We start from the raw sequence: 18,832 nt of genomic DNA on the forward strand, positions 1-18,832 counted from the left end.
AAAAAAAAAAAAAAAAAAAAAAAAAAAAAAAAGAAAGAAAGAAAGAAAGAATATATTCTCTCATGGATCAAAGGCCCTGATATGGTCCAGTGGACAAAGAGAGCAGAGACAATGGGGCTGGGGGTGGGTGTTCAGAAGCCCTGTGAGTACATTTTGTGAAGAGCCACAATAGGACAAGCTATCAGAAGGCAGATCAACTTTACTTAGGGTGACTGAAAGTTTATAAAGTTCTGGGGGACTAGAATAGGAACATCCAGGATGGGCAAATGTCATTGGCTGAAGGCTTTGGGTACCAAATTGCCTCATTCATATGGGGAAGCATTTCATGAATCTCAGATGCTATCAGGAGAAAGGAAATTGAGTAATCTAACTGAGGCTGCGTGACATTCCTCAGGTAGAGGCATATGTGGGGGCTTAGAATTTCCCAGACAAGGTCATGATGGAGTTCAACCTTAATTAGCAGAATTTTCCCACAAAAGAGGCCATAAATTTTAAAGAGAAAGGTAGAAATATGTTGGAGAGTTTGGAAGGAGTGGAGAAATTATATAATTATATTATAAGCTCAAAAAGTAAAAAAAAAAAAAAATTAAAGAAAAAATTCATAATAAGATAGCAATGCTCCCCAAATTTGTCTGGAAAGCCAATGCAATCCCAACCAAAATTTTATCTGCCATTTGTTTGAATAGAAAGTGATAAGTTGACACTAAATCCACAAGGAAATGCAAGGGACCTGGAATAAATAAAATGCTATTTAAAAGGAAGAGTGGAGTTGATGTACTTACACTCTTTGATTTCAAATATTACTACAAAGATATAGCAATCTGCTGGCATATGAAAAGATACATGGATCTATGAGGTTTCAGATTACAGAAATAACTTATCATAAGGGGCCAGTGTAACTCAACAGGGAAGAACATTCTTTTCAACGGGTGGTAAGACATCCATATGCAAAAGTATTGGAGCAGGCTCCCCATCTCCTATCATACAGAAATATGCAGTCAACAGAAATCCAAGATCTGAATCAGGCAGTGTGCTGGCTAGTTTATATCAACTTGACACAAGCTAGAGTTACCTGAAAGGAAGGAGCCTCAATTAAGAAAATACTCCATAAGTCAGGCTGCAGGACATTTTCTTAATTAGTGACTGATTAGGGAGGGCCCAGGGCATTGTGGGTGCGGCCAACCCTGGGCTGGCCACCTTCGGTTCAATAAGAAATCAGGCTGAGCAAGCCAGGGAAGCAAGCCAATAAATAGCACTCTTCCACGGCCTCCTCATCAGCTCCTGCTTCCAGCTTCCTGCCCTGTGTGAGTTCCTGTCTTTCCTCTCTACCTTGCTTTTTGGTCATGGTGTTTCATCACAGCCAAAGAAATGCTCAGAGAGTCAAGAAAGTTAAAACCACAAAACTCTTAGAAGAAAATACAGGTGCCAGCCTTCACAGCCTTGTATTTGACAATAATTCGCTTTATATATGATATGATATGATATGATATGATAAGTAAAACAACCAAATGAAAACCAGATACATTAGACTTCATCAAAATTTAAAACTTCTAGCAAGATTTGGTTGTGCATATCTTTAATCCCAGTACCAGGGAGGCAGAGGCAGGTGGATCTGTGAGCTTAAGACCAGCTTGATCTACAGGGCAAAGTTCCAGGCCAGCTAGGGATACACTGTAAGACTCTATTTTAAAATAACAATACAATTTTGTGCATAGGAGGACAGACATATCAGAAAAGCAAAGAGGCAACCTCCAGAATAACATATTTTCAAGCCACCTATCTGGTAAGAGTCTTGAACCCAGAATACATAAAGAACTTTCAAAAGTCAACAATAAAAGAACGCATTTGAAAACAAGCAAAGAATTTAAAAAGATGTTTCTAAAAGACAACAGCTGTGCCAGCAGCAGGGGCATGATGCTTGAGATCATGAGTTTTGGGAAAATGTAAATCAAAGGTACAGCAAGGTCCAACTTCATACCTATTAGGATTAACTGTAATTTTAGGATGGACAAAATAACAAGTGTTAACACTAATAACAAGTGTTAGCAAGGACCCGGGAAAAATGAAACCCTCTTACACTGTTGATGGGAATGAAAGACAGCTCAGCAGATCCTCCAAAGGCCAGACACTGACATTAGCATGCTCTAGCCATTCTACTGTTCTCTAAGCAAGCCAAAGTACTGACAGCAGAGGCCTGAACCGACACACAGCCATGTTTCCTGCAGCGCTATTAGAGAGGGCTCACATGTAGAACCACCCCAGAGGAACAACTTTGCTTAACTGTTGTAATCACAGAAAATCAAATGCTATTCAGCCATAAACGTATGGGGTTCCGATACATCCTACCACATGGAGGAGACTCGAGGACCATAGGGTCAGAGAAAGAAGCCTAATGAGAAGAAAAATACGCAGGAAAATTCTACTTCCGTGTGCGTGCGCTTAACAGTCAAGTCAATCAAGATAGAAAATGGAGGCTCAGTGGAATGGGAACGAGGAGCTATTGCTTAATGTTGATGGTGATTTAGAAAAGGTTTAAACAGAGTTTCACACAGTAAATGTAATGAACACACCAAACTGCACACTTACAAATGAAAATATGAGCCTGGCATGGTAACATACACTGCTAATCCCAGCACTTGGGAGGAAGGGGTAGGAAGATCAGGAGTTCAAGGTCAACTCAACTCAGCTACTTAATAAACTCAAGTCCACATGAGATTCTGATTCAAAAAATAAATAAATACAAGTGACTACAAAAAGGCAAGTGTTGATATAGATATCACATCTTATAATAAACAACCTTATAATTATATTTACTTTATATAAATGGCCCTATATTTTACAAGTAACTATATTATGTATATATCTAAGTTACAATTTATATGGTACATGCATATCTCAACAAAACCTTTCATAAAGAGGAAAAATAAAAAGAAACAAGCTTCCAACCTATGGAAGGATATGGAAGAACCTTGGGGTATACTGCCAGTGAAAGAAACCAGTCTAAAGAAGTTTACAACATCTGGAAAAGGTAAAACTATAAAGACCAGTGGCATCCAGGGTGAAGAGGATGAGGGCGGGTCATAAGGCATCCTCGAGGAAGTGAAAAACCCTGTGTTACACTGGGTGGTGGACACAGGACAGTATGTCTTTCCAAAACCTATAGAACTATGACACAAATAAACTGAACATTAGCAGTAGTGTCAACTCTGGCTGCACTTGTAGCAAATGTGCCTCACTGATGTACATTGGAGAGAGTGTTCTGGTGGAGAAGAGCACACAGAAACTATTTTTTGTCTAATTTTTCTATTTCTTTAAAATGTTGTTTGAAAGTGCAGTAATCATGGAGAGTAAAGTGAACTTTATTCTCTTTTATGACTTAAAGCCTACCCCTTGAAGCACAATTATAACTCTGCATTTCTAACACAAAAGAAAGGAATGTTGGCTCTTTTCCTTTGCAAATTTGGCACCGATCCACTTCGATACTCTATACCATCTTTCTATGCCATCTCCTCTCCACACCCAGAATTATCTTATGACCTGAATTTTTGTGCTTCGGTTAAGTGAGCCCATCTTCACAGCCTTCAGAAATTCCAGAGTCCCTAGAAACACTTCTCTAATTCATGACTAAATTCCAACTTAATTACACTTGTGAATTCCAGTGACATCAATGTACAAATGGCAGTGTCTCCTCTTTTCATTTGCTGTATTTGTTTTTCTATGAGGCGTCGCTGGATCAGGACTTGTATGTGTTCTATGTTCTTTTGAAAGCAAACACACTGTTCTCCCAAGTGCCACAATCAACACAGAGGATGAAAATGAGAATCATAGCTGTCTAAGGAAAATAGTGGCTAAGACATTTAAGGATAACTCTTCCAGGGTGATAAGGATGTGCGCATCAACCTAGCACATGGGAGGTTGGGGCTGGAGGGCAAGCTCAGGACAGCCTAGGCAACACAACAAGACACTCTCAAAACTGAGAACCACCTCGATCCAGCTAAAGGTTTAAAACCCTGCTCTGCACACCTGTCTTTTCAGGCACCCTGTCTAATTTTTACGAACTGTTACCTTGGTCTTTGCCGGCTTCATCTATGTGTTGAAAATCCTTTAGCATTTGAAGGTTACAGATGCCCTCTCTGCAATACTGAATAACTTTCCTAGAGCCATTTTTGATGAGGTAGTCCATCAGGGCGAGGGATTTGTACACGTGGCGCCAGTTCTTCCCATGGTCACTGAGTCGCTGCCACAGCATGTGCATGATCTCCGAGAGGGAGGCCGCATTGAAAGTCATGTCACTGATGGCTAACATCAGAGAGCTAGAGGGGCCCCAGGGGTCATTGGAAGTTGCTTCCCTGACTTTTTTTTCGGCCTCTGAGTAATTTTTCACGAAGTTCTTCACTTGCCTTCTGAATGACATAGCTATAGTGAGTCTGAGGGTGAGGGGTACAGGGTGAGAGCAATGGATCAGGAGTGACTCGTTTACAGAGCGCCTGACAGATCTGCCCCAGGTTCTGCTGCTCTCAAACACAAATGATTCATCTCCACATGGTAAAGTATCGATTTCCTGCAAGGAAAGTAGAAAAATGTGTAAGTTCCTCAAAAAAAAAAAAAAAAGTCTGTGTTGTCTACAGAAGACCAAGTTAGTCTGAAAAAAAAATCCAGATTTAGTTTCCAAGAGAGCCTGTCACTTCACCAGAGGGAGGAGAGGACTCTATATAGATGTACTTAGGATGAACATGGGAAAATCCCTCACAAGATTGACCTCCACTATCCAAAGAAACGTAGCTAGTCTATCTATCTGCTCCTAAAATGTTCTGCAGAAAATATCACTCCACCCCCTTGGCAAGGAATGCAACAAGCTTAAAGGCTGACACACACAGGAGACAGATTCGTATTTCAGGGAGCATTTGCACTCTGACATCTCTTTCCTAACACATGCTACCATTACACAAACATTGTGTCCTGGAAATAATTTGAATGGTGGTGAAAACTGAGTGTGAGGACCTCCTCGTACCCATAACCACGTTCTCCTTGGAACCACAAAGCACTCTGGTCAAACCTGAGCAGCCGCTGCTTTCTGTCTATCTAGTGAGCCGACATTAAGACAAATATTCTACCTCCTTGGATTACAGCCAATGCCCGGTACTCAAAGCCAGCATTTTCACCTAGCAAACTGGAGGGAAAGTTTCAATTACTTTCTTTACTTGCTTTCAGGGGGAAAGGTGTGGTTTTTTAACATTCAAGAGTATCAAAGCGGTATTTATAAATGATATGGCTCGAGGAACTCCCCAAGTGAGTGCCTGGAGTGATTAGCATGAGTCTGACAGTTTCTCATATACATAGAAGAGAAGCATTTAGATTAATATAAAAATGCATTCAAACTTAAAAGGTACTAGGCCCCAAGAATTCAGAAGATGCTCGAGAATTATCACTTTCTGATTTACATGAAACCGTCCCTCCCTCTTTTTCATTACTCTGCAGGAAGGTGAGTCACTTAGTTTGTAATTTCTCTGGTGATTCACCTCCGACAGGGACCAAGGCACTGTGCCAAATTGATTTCAAGCCCTGATGAGCATTCAGACCCAACGAAGCCTAGATGAACTATAATCAGATTTTGCTATCAAAGCTGCACATATCCAAAAGAAAAAAAGATCAAACTCATAACGACTGTTTGGCATTTTTAGTTTTGCTTCCTTGGCCTCCTTGGCTCCTAGCTCATGCCTGATTAATTTGTGTGTCAAGGGAAAACATAATTTTCAGAAGCATGGCTAAATAAACTATCACCTTTTAAAAACAAGAGCTAATTAACCCTTCAGCCTCTCCACCTTTTGATTAAAACCTAATGCACTCTCAAATAAATGAGATAGAAAATATGATCGATTTAATTAAGATTTCTCAGAAAGAGACCTTATCCTATAAAGAAAAAGAAAGGTGTGTTTCTGTGACGTTCTGGCTGCCTCATTTGCACCTCGAATATGAGCATTTTGTCTGACTTCCTCCTACAGTGAAAACCTGATTTATAATGGTTCGGTATGCTATTAAATTTTTCAATTTCTACCATCCTTTTTTCCCCTCTACCAAACTCACTCAATGCAGAGCTGCACTGTTAACACCAGCCTAGAATAACAAATATTGATCTGTGTCTTCACAAATCTATTTTTTCTTAAAAAAAAAAAAACTGCCTTAGAATTATAACTTGCTGGAATTGAACAGTTGTTAAAAAGTCTTTTGTTTTTATAGCTACCTATTTATATTTTGGAAAGACTGCATTTATTATTCAGTTTTCCTATGTTCTCTAAACTGCATCCTCAAATTTTTGAAGTGTTTTCTTAAACGAATGTTCTGTTTTCTGAAAAAAAAAATTAAGAGCCTTCTTACCCAAAACAGTAGTTTAAAATGGATGTGCCTAGCACCATGCCAAAACTAAACACTCACCCAGCTGTTACAAATGCCACAAAGAAAAAGAAAGTCTAGATAGGTAAATTAATATCACTTGCTCACACAGAGTGTCATGAACATATAATGAGCCACCATTCTGTCATAAAGAACTCAGTAACTGGTGCTAGTTGTAAATATTGTGAGCTTATTATGATTCAGACAGTCAGCTCTAGAGGAACGCTTGTCCTCAGACCTCTAGGTAGCCTGGGGGTTGCAATTACAGCCGTGTGCTCACAGATGCTTCGGGCAAGGATGCCATACAGGATTGTGCTCACACAAAATTATATCACTTAGTGACATCATAGCCACCTGAGACTGGGTTAGTAGAGCCTATGTCTGTGTCCACCTAATAGTGTGTGTCTCTGAATGTGCTCCTGTCATCAGGCTCCTTGTGACTATATGGCATCTGAGAAAAAATCGGTGGCAAGGAGGCAAGTTTCCACACTGGACTCTCAGTTGTCTGGCCACTTGCACCACCATCACACTGAGAAATAAGAGGGGGAAAGGCAATTCCTGTCTCAGACTCATCGTCATCTGTGCTCTTCTCTCACTATAAAGGTCATCCCATAATAGTCTTTCAACAGCCATTTGATCTCTCTTTTGGCACTCAGATTTCCTTCCTGACATTTAAAATAATATATACTTAACTACTTGTTGATTGAACCCAGGACACATGAGAGGACAGAATGACCAGATGACTAAATGAGTCTGTTTTGGGATAACCTGGAACTGACTCTACAGCTTTCAATTTCAAAAATGACATTTAAAAAAAAAAATCCAGCTCCTGTAATTGTCATGTATGTAAAAGTTTAGAATTTGAGCAAATATTTTCAAAGCAACCAACAAATATCTCTCGAGAACCATTTATACAGTGTTGGGAAGAAATGTAAATCGTGTTCCCTATGGTCAAAAACTTCCTGTTTAGACAAGGAACTTTCTTAGTTAAATATTTCTGAAGCAAATACATGATGAAGCTGAATCTGGTTCTCTTCCTGTGTGTGTGTGTGTGTGTGTGTGTGTGTGTGTGTGTGTGTGCGCGCGCGCGCTTGGCCTGAAGCTGAATCTGGTTCTCTTCCTGTGTGTGTGTGTGTGTGTGTGTGTGTGTGTGTGTGTGTCTGTGTATGTGTGTCTGTGTGTGTGTCTGTGTGTGTGTGTGTCTGTGTGTGTGTGTGTGCCTGGCCTGAAGCTGAATCTGGTTCTCTTCCTGTGTGTGTGTGTGTGTGTGTGTGTGTGTGTGTGTGTGTGAGTGTGTGTGTGTCTGTGTGTGTGTGTCTGTGTCTGTGTGTGTGTGTCTGTGTGTGTGTGCGTGTGTGTGCATGCGTGTATGTGTGTGTGAGTGTGTGTGTGAGTGTGTGTGTGTGTGTCTGTGTGTGTGTGCGCGCCTGGCCTGGCTTGGCCTGGAATAAGTCTCTTAGTTTTCTTTTTGGTTCTGCCCGCTTCCCCAACAACTGTTCCTTCCCCGTCATTTTACCAGAATTGAGACAGGAAAACATTTATCAGATGATGTTAAACTAGTGGTCCACAATCCCACAGAGTTTCCTTGAGGCCAGTTGAACTGAAGTTTTGCTGTTGTTTTGAAAAGCACTACAGTGCCTGTACCACACATTACAGAACACACTCAGTAAGGAGTAGGAATGCTCGGAGCAACAAGCCCCACCAACATATCTGCAACAAAACTTGTAGCTATTTGGCATAGAGGTTATAGGACCTCACTTCAGTTCAGATCTCACTACTAAGTTAAAAGGGGAAACTGGTCTTCGAAACTTCAGATTTCGTAATCGAAAACTGAAGAACCAGAGGGAAGGGTTAGAGAGATGGCTTGGTGGTTAAAAGTACTAACTGCTCTTCCAGCAAACTAGGGTTCTATTCCCAGCACCTACATGGCAGCTAATACAATCTGTAACTCCAGTTCCAAGGGCTCTGACATCCCTTCTGGCCTATGCAGGTACTGCACACACAAGGTGCACAAATGTCCATGCACACAAAAGACCTATACGTAAAAATTTAAACAAACAAACAAAAATCAAACAAAAACAAAAAACAAAACCTAGAAAAACTATCCAGACTTGGGGCAATATTAACAATAATATCTAAGAAAATAAGTTCCCAAAGGCATCTCTGGAAAGACGACATTTAAGAGAGTGCTAGGAGGAATGCAGAGTTATTGTTTCTTCACGTTCTGACTACAGACTTGAGTTTGGCTCAGGAGGAAACTGGTTCTGCCTGAGATTGTTAATTAAGCCATTACAGAGAACACTGTGGCATTGAAAGAGATTATGGTTTGGATGGAGAGAACTCCACACTGAAAGAGGCCGAGAGACTCTTTTGAGCCACTACTGAGTTCAGCGATTTTCCCAAAGCTTATTACATGGTAACCTCCATCCTAAGGAAGGAGGGGAATAAGGGAAACAGGTGCACAAGCCACAATTCTCACCCTACCCCAACCCCCAAAGGAATGGCTACTCTGTGGTTTTGACAGGTGTCACCTCCGTGCATTTAAGATCAACTGCAGGGATTTGAGGTCCATTCCCTAACTAATGTCATCTCTGTGCCTTAGTTCTCCCAGCTACAGCACAAAGTACACCCCACAGGGCTGAGGCAAGAAAAAAAGACAAGGGATTTGAAGAGAATTCTGAAAAAATGGAGGGTGGAGACTGGGAGCCTCAACTTCCGCTAGACAGGGTCTAGCACCATTTTCATTTTTCAACAGGGGGTTTGGAATAGTGAGCTGGGTCACTGAATCACACAAGAGACCCATACTGACGACTGTATAAAAAACGGACACAGTTTCCTTAGATGGGGAACTTCACTGAAGAAACTTCTGGAAGGAGGGAGGAGCCACATGGCATCTGGTGGCCTCAGCCTCAGGGCCCGCAGGCCTGCCTGTTCCGAGTCTAGGCTGAATGGTGGCAACAGGAGGGTTAGTTGGGAAGGCTTCTCTCCATCCACCTAGAGGTTACTACCCAGTGGGCCCTTCCAGCCACCTACCTGAGGATCTCTTCCTCACCAAAATCAACCCCCCCGGGCTCTTCGGCCTCCTCAAAGAGACGCAAGCGCCCATGCCGTTGCCAATTTCCGCTTCCTTGCTTCTGCTCCCTCGCTTCCGGTTCCTAACTTCCGGCCCACTTGCAGGCGCTTTAGCAAGATGTCTGCGGAAGGATCAAACAGATCGAAGGCAAAAGTCCTTGTTATGCAGTCTGGGCCAGTGGCACTGTTCTAACATTGCTTTCTAGGTGTTTTACACTTTGCGTCCCTATTGTAATTGTAATGGACTGCCACCTCGGAGCTTGAAGGACTTATAGCCTAGAGGTGGAAAGCAGCGAGTCTAATGGTCAGCAACGCAGTAGCTCCGAGAACAGCTCCAGGTCTCACCGAGGGCTATTCTTTGATATATTCAGCCCATGAGCAGTGAGCACACGCTTTGTACCCGGCAGGAAGGACCCAGAGATAAAGCGCAGCCTCGTGCTGCCTGAGTTTACGGGTTAGTGGAGGTGACAGGCACAGTCATAAAAGATTGTGACAAGATATGTATTGCATAATGAGAGAGGAGCGAGCATCTAATTCTGCCAAGGAGTATTTAAGGGCAGATTTCACAGAACACTTTACATCTGAATTAAATCTTAAAGGATGACAGGAAGTTCAAGGGGTAGACAAAGAAGAGGAGGACAGAGAGCGCCTATTATCTCAGTGAAACTACAAGTCCTCTAGTGGCTGTGACTGTAGGAAAAAAAAGCCATTAGTGGAACAACAGTGGAGGGAGATAAAGTGACAGAGAAAAGACAAATCCCAAGGAGCCTTCTCCCTATGGACACTGACAGTATAATCGAGTTCGTGTTTTAAAACACTCTGGTAACTGAATGAAATCTTGACCAGGATGGAAAGGCATAAAGGGTAGGAAAATAATTTGTAGTAGAAAGTAAGGTTTGATTGTTTTTAACCCTCCATGGCTTCGATTATTTAGTAGCCAACGTCATTGATACTGACCTGTCAATAGGGAAGTAAAATATGAAATCATGAGATGTATGAAAAAGGTTGGTGTGTTTGAAATATTACTTACCTGGAGATAATATAATGAATGCTTAGCCAGAAGCAAAATGAGAAAGCGGCCTGGAAGTCACATTGTCTGGGGCCTTGACTGTCAGTCCAAGAAATTTAGATTTTATTCTACAAGGTAGTGAGGGTACAAACAAGTAATTTATATATTAAGTTATAATTCACTTATATCTTGTGCACATTTCAAAGATCTGCTAAAATTGGTCATTATTATCCCATTTTATGTTTGATTGGAACTGTATTCATTCTGTATCATTAAGAATCTGCCATATGCTAGACACTACGTGAAACCATGAGAATTCAAGGAAATTGTAGTCTGATTAAAGTCACCTGAATAAAAGGTTACAGGATAAAGGCGACCATAGAGTACAGTGGGATCAAAGAGTTCCTGGAGGAGGTGAACTTGTAGGAACACACAGGTAACAAGGATTGTTTAGGAGGTCCAATAAGCAAGTGATTTAACAGAACCCTCGACCCTAATGGCTGGTGACCAACTCTGCCCTCTCTCCCCTGTCTAAAGACAATCTTCCATCCTTGACTTTGAATCCCATTGAAATTTCCAGTCACGAGTCTACCTGCCAGACCGTGAGACCAGAGATTGCAATTTTTAAAAACAATTCCATTTTCTCTCTCTTGAGGGAAATTTTTGCATGTGCTCAGAAGACTTGAGAGAATGGAATGTTGAGGTAATTCTGGGAATAAGTGAAGAAGGTCCCGAGACAGAAACACAGAAGTACCCACTTTACCACAGCCTCAAATTCAGTTTCAGTTACCCTCAGTCAACTGTAGCCCAGAAGTACTAAGTGAATAATTTAAAAAAATCATAAAGTTTAAATTTGATGCCATTTTGATAGCATCATGCTCTGAACAACCCCACTCCATTCCATGTGGGACTCAAAATATCCCCTTTTCCAATGTAGGTGTGTTGTCTATGCTGTCTCTCCACTAGTCACTTAAAGGCTATTGGGTGGGTTGTTGACCCATGGCTGTGCTTTGAGTAACCCACTACAGTACCCTACATCTAGTTCACAGTGCCTGCTCCTCTTTACGGTAGCCTAAGATTACTTCACAGTGCCTGCTGCCCTTCTTTCCTGACATTAACCAGGCACTGGATTTTAAAAGGTGAACACACGACAGTGAGATACTTTTGAGTATTTTGCCTGTCTATACTCCAAACTGTGTCTGTTGCCCAAGGAGCTCAGATGAAGGGATTGAATCCCCTGTAACTGGAGTTCCAGATGCTTGGGAGCCACCATGTGGGTGCTGGGAACCAAGCCTGGCTCCTCTTCAAGAACAGCAAAGGCTCCTAACTGCTGATATTTCCAGCATCTCTCCAGCCCCTTGTTTTGCTTTGCTTCTTGAGACAGTCTCATTATGTAGCTCAGGCTGATCTGGAACTCGCTGTGTATACCACCAGGCTGGCCTCGAACTTATAGAGAACCTCCTGCCTGTTGGGAGTGCTAAGATTAAACAGGGTGTGCCTAGCCTCCATGTAACATTTATTGAAGTATATTATGGCTGTTCTTCATCGTTAGTCATCTCTTACTATGCCTAATGTGTAAGTTAAACAGTATCATTGACACATTGATATGCATATACAGGAAAAACCATAGTTCATAAAGAGTGTGGTGCACTGGCGTGTCAAGCATCCACTGAAGTCTGAGCGTGCGTCCTCCATCTAAGGGAGAATGGCTGTAAGGGGCCTGGTGTGCATGACATTCCAGTTGTCTCTGGGCTTGACGCCAAGTCGTGTCGGAGTGAGAGAAAAGAAGGAGGCACCTCTGGTGATTCTAGTTTCTTTCTGGGGTGACAGTGTCTGTTGTTCATCAAGATTAGGCAGATGATTATCTGAGATGGGTTAGCAGGAAAAAGAGATAAGTTCTGGTTTGGACATTTTTAGTATGAGGATCCTGCGAGTTGAAGACCACTGGGAGACAGACTAGTGGTGAGAAGTGGAATGGAGAGGAGATTTGCAGCCAACTCTGAAGCCTTGAGGGGATCAGCACACAGAAAGTGACTGGTGAGGCCGCTGGAGATAGGTGAGACCCCACTAAAGACTGCAGCCTCCATAAGGCGGAGAGGCCAGCTGCCCAGGAGTTGCTTAGGTTCAGCAGAAGTGGGGAGGGAACCACGCTGGTGAAATGAACTCCCCTAATGTAATATTAGGTAAGGGGAGCCCTTATAACGGTTTCTCTCCATTTGGGGGTCACAACTTAGTTACAATACTGTAGTACCCCACACCCCCAGTACTAATTTTATGAGTTGCATGGGAAGGGGCGGTTATTGTTGCCTTTTTGTCTTGTTGGGTTTTTTGTTTTAGTTTTCTGAACTGGGAGTATTTTAAGTCAATGGACTTCACTCTGCTTAGCTTCCAGGATTCCTCTGACCCCAGTAAGCCTACTGCTACTAGCTCTCCCATTTGGAGGTGTCCTTACTCCAAAAGATTATCTTCTCTAACTAGCTTCATGCCCCAGGAGGTCAGTGTTTGGTCTTCCATCTTTGAACCCCCAACACACCCACAACTCTCAAGGTCTCATTGGCAGTCTTGGTCTCTCTTGACCTTTACACTTGTCTATTAAGGGCTCTAGGCTTCCTGTTAGGATGGCTCACTAACATTTCTAAATTAGTATGTCCAGACCCTCATCCTTTCCTCCACTCAGGCTCCTTCACATTGTCTCCTGTCTCAGTGACACTGCCTTGTTCCAGTTTCTCAGGCTGTGAATCCCAGTGTCCTTCTGGATGCTTGACTTTATGTCATAATTATCAGATTCCTTTTAAGATACAAGATGGCTACCAAAGAAATGGGTCATCCATGCTACATTCCAGTAGATGATACAATAATGTTACCAGGCTGGCCTTGAACTGACAGAAATCTACCTGCCTCTGCCTCCAGAGAGGGCCTCACACTATAACCCAGGCTGATCTAGAACTTACGATATAACTTAGGCTGGGCTTGAACTCATGTCAGTCTTTCTGCCTTGGGCTCCTAAGTATTGGGATTGGTTAGACTTCACGATCACCCTCTGTATACAGACTCCACTTGCTACTGACAGAGTTACCTGCAGCTGGAGGGCAGGAAGGGTGCAAGAAGGAATGGCTGGAATCTCAGCCTAAGGGCCATCCCCTGCCCCTCTGGAGTGCTATGAAGAAATGCCAGTAAGCCAGGTTTTGAGAACTGCGTGTGTGCATGCACACGTGAGGGCATGTGGTACAGCTGCTGTTTCAGATGGTAATGGCCATTATGGTCGGAGGACAGCTTGCACAACAGTCAAGGAGGATCCATGGGAAGTTTAAAACCTCAAGCCAACTCTCATTACTCTAGATTCAGAGTCTCCCACTGGCTCCCACCTCACTCAGAATAAAGTCTCCAGGCTTTGCCACAGCAGCCAAGGCTCTGCCTGATGCTCTGCTCCTGTTGACCTCTGAACCCGCTTCTCTGCCTCGCTCACTGTGGCAAGTTCATTCTCATCCTAAGGCTTTGTAGCTGTGAGTCCTTGCTACCCCCAGACATCTGCCAGGCTGTGATATTGTTTCTCCCTTCACCCGAACGCAGGATTCATCAAGGTAAAGGCTGCACCATGTTCCCGAGCATATTCCTAGCCCATTCCTAGAGCCAAGCACGGAGAAAATGTCTGCACTTTATTGAGTGACTGAACATCTTAATGCACTCTATTGAATCAGAAGTATATATTTTACTCTAAAATGAAATTAAGCACAGTTGCACATAAGAAGTTCTGTTATGAATGATGACCCTTCAAAAGGAATTGCTGGATCTTTTTTTTTAAGCAAGCATGGTTTTTAAAGAAATTTTCTCTATTGAGGATAAGTGGGATTTCACACATCCTGAATCCTCCCAATTACTTACTATTTTTTCTAAGTGTCTCCTGACAGCAAAGGCTGAAATGCAGATGTCCTCACACTGGGGTCTTTATTCCCATGCTGTGACTTTGTCCTCCTTCAGTCACAGAGCTGACATGAAGTAAACCATTGAGGTGGCTTTATGCCCATCTCTGCGCTGCCTATCACGCCTGCCAGTCAGTGAGCACTTGTTCTGCACTCTGCCCTTTATTCAGAAGGAGAGGAATTCCATTTTAGGGTACCTGCTGAAACCCCTCTAAGAGGTTCTGGGTAGAACCATTCGCCATTTCCCCTTCCTGCCCACAACCAGCCTTGCAAGCTGAGGGAGTCATGGTTAGCTATCCCATACTGCTGACTTGGGAACTGCTGCTGAGAAAGATGCTCACCAGGGGCTCTCAGAGCCCTGGAACTTGGCAGTGGAGCTGTTTAATGTAAGAAGGTCCTTAGATCACAAAGGTGGGACCCTGAAGCCAGTGTTACTGTGATGCGTTATCTTTAAAATTCTTTGTAATGTGAAAGCAGTGGCTATCCCGCTCACAGGCAACATAGCTCTAAGAAAATTGTACAGTCTTGCATTAATAAGAAAAGAAACTGGAGAAATGACCCAGTAAGGACTTATGTTGAGCAGCTCACTGTGGTCTGTTAGCCCGGCTTCAGGAGACCTAGCACTCTTCTGGTCTCCATGGGCATTGCATTCCTATGCACATGCATACACATGTGCACATAATTAAAACTAAAATCTTTTAAACATCCCATTACTAAGGAGTTGGGAGCTGCAAATTACTTCTTCTAGCCCATTTGATGAGTATTTACTGAGCATCTACGATGACCAAAGAAACGTGCCAGTTCTATACCATGCTTCTTCTTTCCTGTTTCGATTAAAATGCATAATCAAGAAGGCATGATAGCACACATCTATAAACCCAGCACTGGGGCCAACTGGACCCAAATCTTGAGGCTGCAGCTGGAAGTCAAAGAGTTCTGGGCATAGCCTGGGCATAGCCTGGGCTATAGATAGTACCTAAGAAAACAGGCCTCAAAAAAAAAAAGTGAGCGATTATAATGAGAAAGGAGTTTTTTAAATATAAATCTTCAAGCCCAGTGGTAGTGGTGCACCCCTTTAATCTCAGCACTCAGAGGTAGTGCAGGTGCATCTCTGAGTTTGAGGCCAGCCTGGTCTACAGGGCAAGTTCCAGGAAACTCTCTCTCGCAAAACCAAAAAATAAAATAAGATAAAATAAGATAAATTTTTAGAAAAGTTTATCATTTAAGGAAGCATTTATCAGAAGGCAGGAATGAAGACTAAGTTAAAAACTTTTAGAACTTGAAATTGAATCAAATAGAGAAAATTATCCAAAGATTAATGCCAGAGGCATCTGGAAATGTCCTTCTTCGCCTTGGGTCCAGCCTCCAAACTCTAAAGGCTTTGCTCAGTCTGTTGAACTACATCTCCTTTTTGTGCAAAAGATACAAGAACAAAGAGAAAGGAAGAGAGGCTTCAACAGGCTGTATGCAGGTGGTGTGGGGGCAGGGCGAGTTAGAAATGTGAAGGTGAAAACTGGGGAAGTTGAGGGAGATGATGATTCTTAAATTGTCAGAGAACCGTGGATCCAGCTTGCTCAAGAGAACGTGAAGTCCCACGGGTCCAAGGAAAGATCCTCACTCATGACCATGACCATGGCAAGCCTGGTCTTAGAACCCCTGGCTCATCCACTGTTTAACCCCGTAAGCATGTGTCTCTAACAGAACTCGCTTAGCCTCCCACCCGTATTCTTCCTTCTCTCTTGGGTCAAGACTTATATCACAAGCTAAGAGTCATGTAAATGGGCTGAGATACACTTAGCAAGCGATTTCTCTGTGATTTTAACATCATGATTGACCAGGGAAGACTTTAACTTTTTCCCAGTGGCCTTTGCGTTTCAAGAGGCCAGCAGCAGCTTGTTACTGGACCATATCTAAACTCAGAAGTTGTCTTGTGTGAATGTGAGCGTTGGGGGCAGGCGGGCTTTCAGAAGTTTTCTTATGTGAATGTGAGCGTTGTGGGCAGGCAGGTTTTGTTAAAACTGAAACGTCAAGGGGCAGGCATGTTTCGGTGAACCTCCTGCGTTTTGGTTCGACTCTAGCAGCAAGAACACAAAACCACATAATCTAAGGCTCACGCCCAGCTCTGCGCAGCAGGGTGTCTGCTAGTTCCTGTGTGGTTTGCCAGCAGACTGCAGACTGGCTGGGGGTAGCTTGGAGGGAGAGCAAGAGGCAGGGAGGAGGAAGCTATATTGATGGATCTGGGGCTTGCACCCTGCTTCAGTGTGGTGCTCTGAAGCCAGCACAAGGCAGACCTGTAAGCTGAGGCGGCGCGGTAAACTTGACATTTGAATGCATCTTCCCACTGGCAAAAGACGAATCTAATAACTCGTTGTCAAAAGCCGAGATACACACTCAACTCAACCTCTTCGCTTCCCAAAGGTATGTGTCAAGCAACGTGGGTGCGCGCCCTCTGGAAACCTCGAGCGCTTTTAAGATTCTGTTCTCTGTAAGCCAAATCTAATGAAAGCTCGTCCTACTGGTTTTCTGAACTTCGCTGGCAACACTTCAGCCCATCACCTAGGCTTCTCATCTAATGGGCTTATGTTAGGAGGGGTTGGATTCAACTTCTGTGAAATGAACCAGAGAAAACTTGGTTCTTTACTCAGCCCATAGAAAAGAAAAACAGCATTTCCACTAACTGGCTTCAGAGCGATCTCTGGAAAAGACTTTGGATGTTGAGGTCCCAGAGGTAAAAATCTCCCTTCGATAGTGAAGTGGAGGTGGCAGGGGGTTGAGTGTCCAGGAATGGAGCACGGACTTTGAGGTCAGCAGCTCGCTCGAGCTCAAGTTCTTCACCAACTCAAACTGCTAGTTCTGGCGGCATTTGCTCCCTTTATGAAGAACACTAGTCTGGGTTCCTTTAATAAGAGAAAACTTCCCGTGGGAAGGCATGAGGAGAGGGTGTTGTCTATCTTTGTCTCTTTATTAATAGTCATGTGGCATCTTTAGGACCATCTTTAGGTTTCTGCTCTTGTCCCCATCTGTTTCAGAACATGAGGAAGAAATGCAAAGACCAGGTTTTCACTAACTTAACCATGACTACATCCACTTACCTCAAACGCAGCCTTGTTAATAAGGCATATGTAACAATTTGTATATCATTAGAAATACTCATCCAGAGGCAAACTAAAGGGGGCTACTTGGGCTCTAAACCACCACAGGGATAAAGCAGTTACGAGCACACGTTGTCAGAGGGTAAGAAACTTCAGTGGAGGAGTCTTGCACATGGGTACATTTATTATAAACTGTTATTATAAACTGTTATCGGGTCCCTTTATCTTTTTTTCTTCATTTTTGATTTCAGAAAGGACATTCAGTTTAATTTGGCCTCTTTCAGTGACTCAACATGGCCTACAAAGCTTGATATTCATAGTACAATTTTAGAGAGATCCTCTTGAAAGAGGAGCCACTATTAAATAGGATCTCCCTCCTACACCCCATACCCCCAAGACAGGGTTTCTCTGTGTAGCCCTGGCTGTCCTGGAACTCACTCTCGCTCTGTAGACCAAGCTGACCTCGAACTCAAAGACACTCCTGCAAGTAGTATCTTTCAATGCCAAGTTTTAAAAATTTCTGACTTAATATCCTTTTTGAGAATTGTTTTGTGTTTTATGTTCTGGTTTTCTGTAAAAGGAGGCAGCCCCACATCACTGACGAAAACTACCCTATTAAACTCAACTCGGAGAGTCTCCCACATAGTAAACTGTAATCTTATTCTCCCTAAATTATAATAGCTTTCATCTTTTAAAAATGACTTTACTGAAGCTGAGGGGAAGGAGGTGATCGATCTATTCAATATGAAGAAATGCCTTTGCTTCTAACAATAGCTTCCGTGTCTGAGGCCTTCAGTTGTTTTATACCTACCTCAGAGGGACACCATAAGAATACAAGAGTTAACATAAATACCATATACCTTAGGGAAAGGAGCTGTGAAAACACATGATGGGAACATTATTATTTCTCTAAATCTTAATCATTTTTCTCCCCGTCTCTTGTACAAAAGGCATCTCTCTTGCTGCCTAGAGCCTGCTCTTTTGGAACCATTGCCTCCTGGAAGAGCTGCCAGTGATTTCCATGGGCCTGTTGATTCCCAAAGAATAATACCTGCTCGTGTTGGCAGCTTAAAGAGCTCAGGCCTGAACTTCAGCAAAAAATGTGCCCCTTTCCCAGGCTCTAGAAAAGTCCATAATTGTTCACAAATATGTCATTAAGTGTGATTCCATTGGGGTTTCTTAACTGAGCAACAGTTGCCACTGGGTCAGTCCAAGAGACAGAATCTTCAAGCTCCTGTGAAACAAGGTCAAAATTTGTTGAAGTAGGGCAGCCAGGTAGCTCAGAGAGTAAAGATGCTTGCCAGCAAATCCAGTTCCGTGAGTTCAATCCCTGGGACTCACATAGTAGG

The 18,832-nt window shown here is 42.9% G+C and overlaps 2 protein-coding genes across 6 annotated transcripts in view; one reads left to right on the plus strand and one right to left on the minus strand.

Moving 5' to 3' along the window:
• Enthd1 (ENTH domain containing 1) overlaps positions 1 to 9,535 on the minus strand; it is a 108,956-nt gene extending 99,421 nt beyond the window's left edge. For all 4 annotated transcript variants that reach the window (XM_031349812.1, XM_031349796.1, XM_031349806.1 and 1 more), the window contains exons 1-2: positions 9,424 to 9,535; positions 4,066 to 4,561 (exon numbers count right to left, since the gene is read on the minus strand). In XM_031349812.1, the coding sequence (XP_031205672.1) occupies positions 4,066 to 4,414 (349 nt within the window). In that variant the 5' untranslated portion in view covers positions 4,415 to 4,561; positions 9,424 to 9,535. The remainder of the gene's footprint in view (positions 1 to 4,065; positions 4,562 to 9,423) is intronic.
• Positions 9,536 to 16,415: 6,880 nt separating this feature from the next.
• Positions 16,416 to 18,832, plus strand: part of Grap2 (GRB2 related adaptor protein 2) — a 78,577-nt gene continuing 76,160 nt past the window's right edge. The window contains exon 1 of one of the 2 annotated variants that reach the window (XM_031349831.1): positions 16,416 to 16,809. The gene's annotated coding sequence lies outside the window, so the exon portion shown is untranslated. The remainder of the gene's footprint in view (positions 16,810 to 18,832) is intronic. The other variant, XM_031349849.1, reaches the window with a different exon arrangement.

This window comes from Mastomys coucha, unplaced genomic scaffold, assembly GCF_008632895.1.
Source record: "Mastomys coucha isolate ucsf_1 unplaced genomic scaffold, UCSF_Mcou_1 pScaffold11, whole genome shotgun sequence".
Taxonomy (NCBI): domain Eukaryota; kingdom Metazoa; phylum Chordata; class Mammalia; order Rodentia; family Muridae; genus Mastomys; species Mastomys coucha.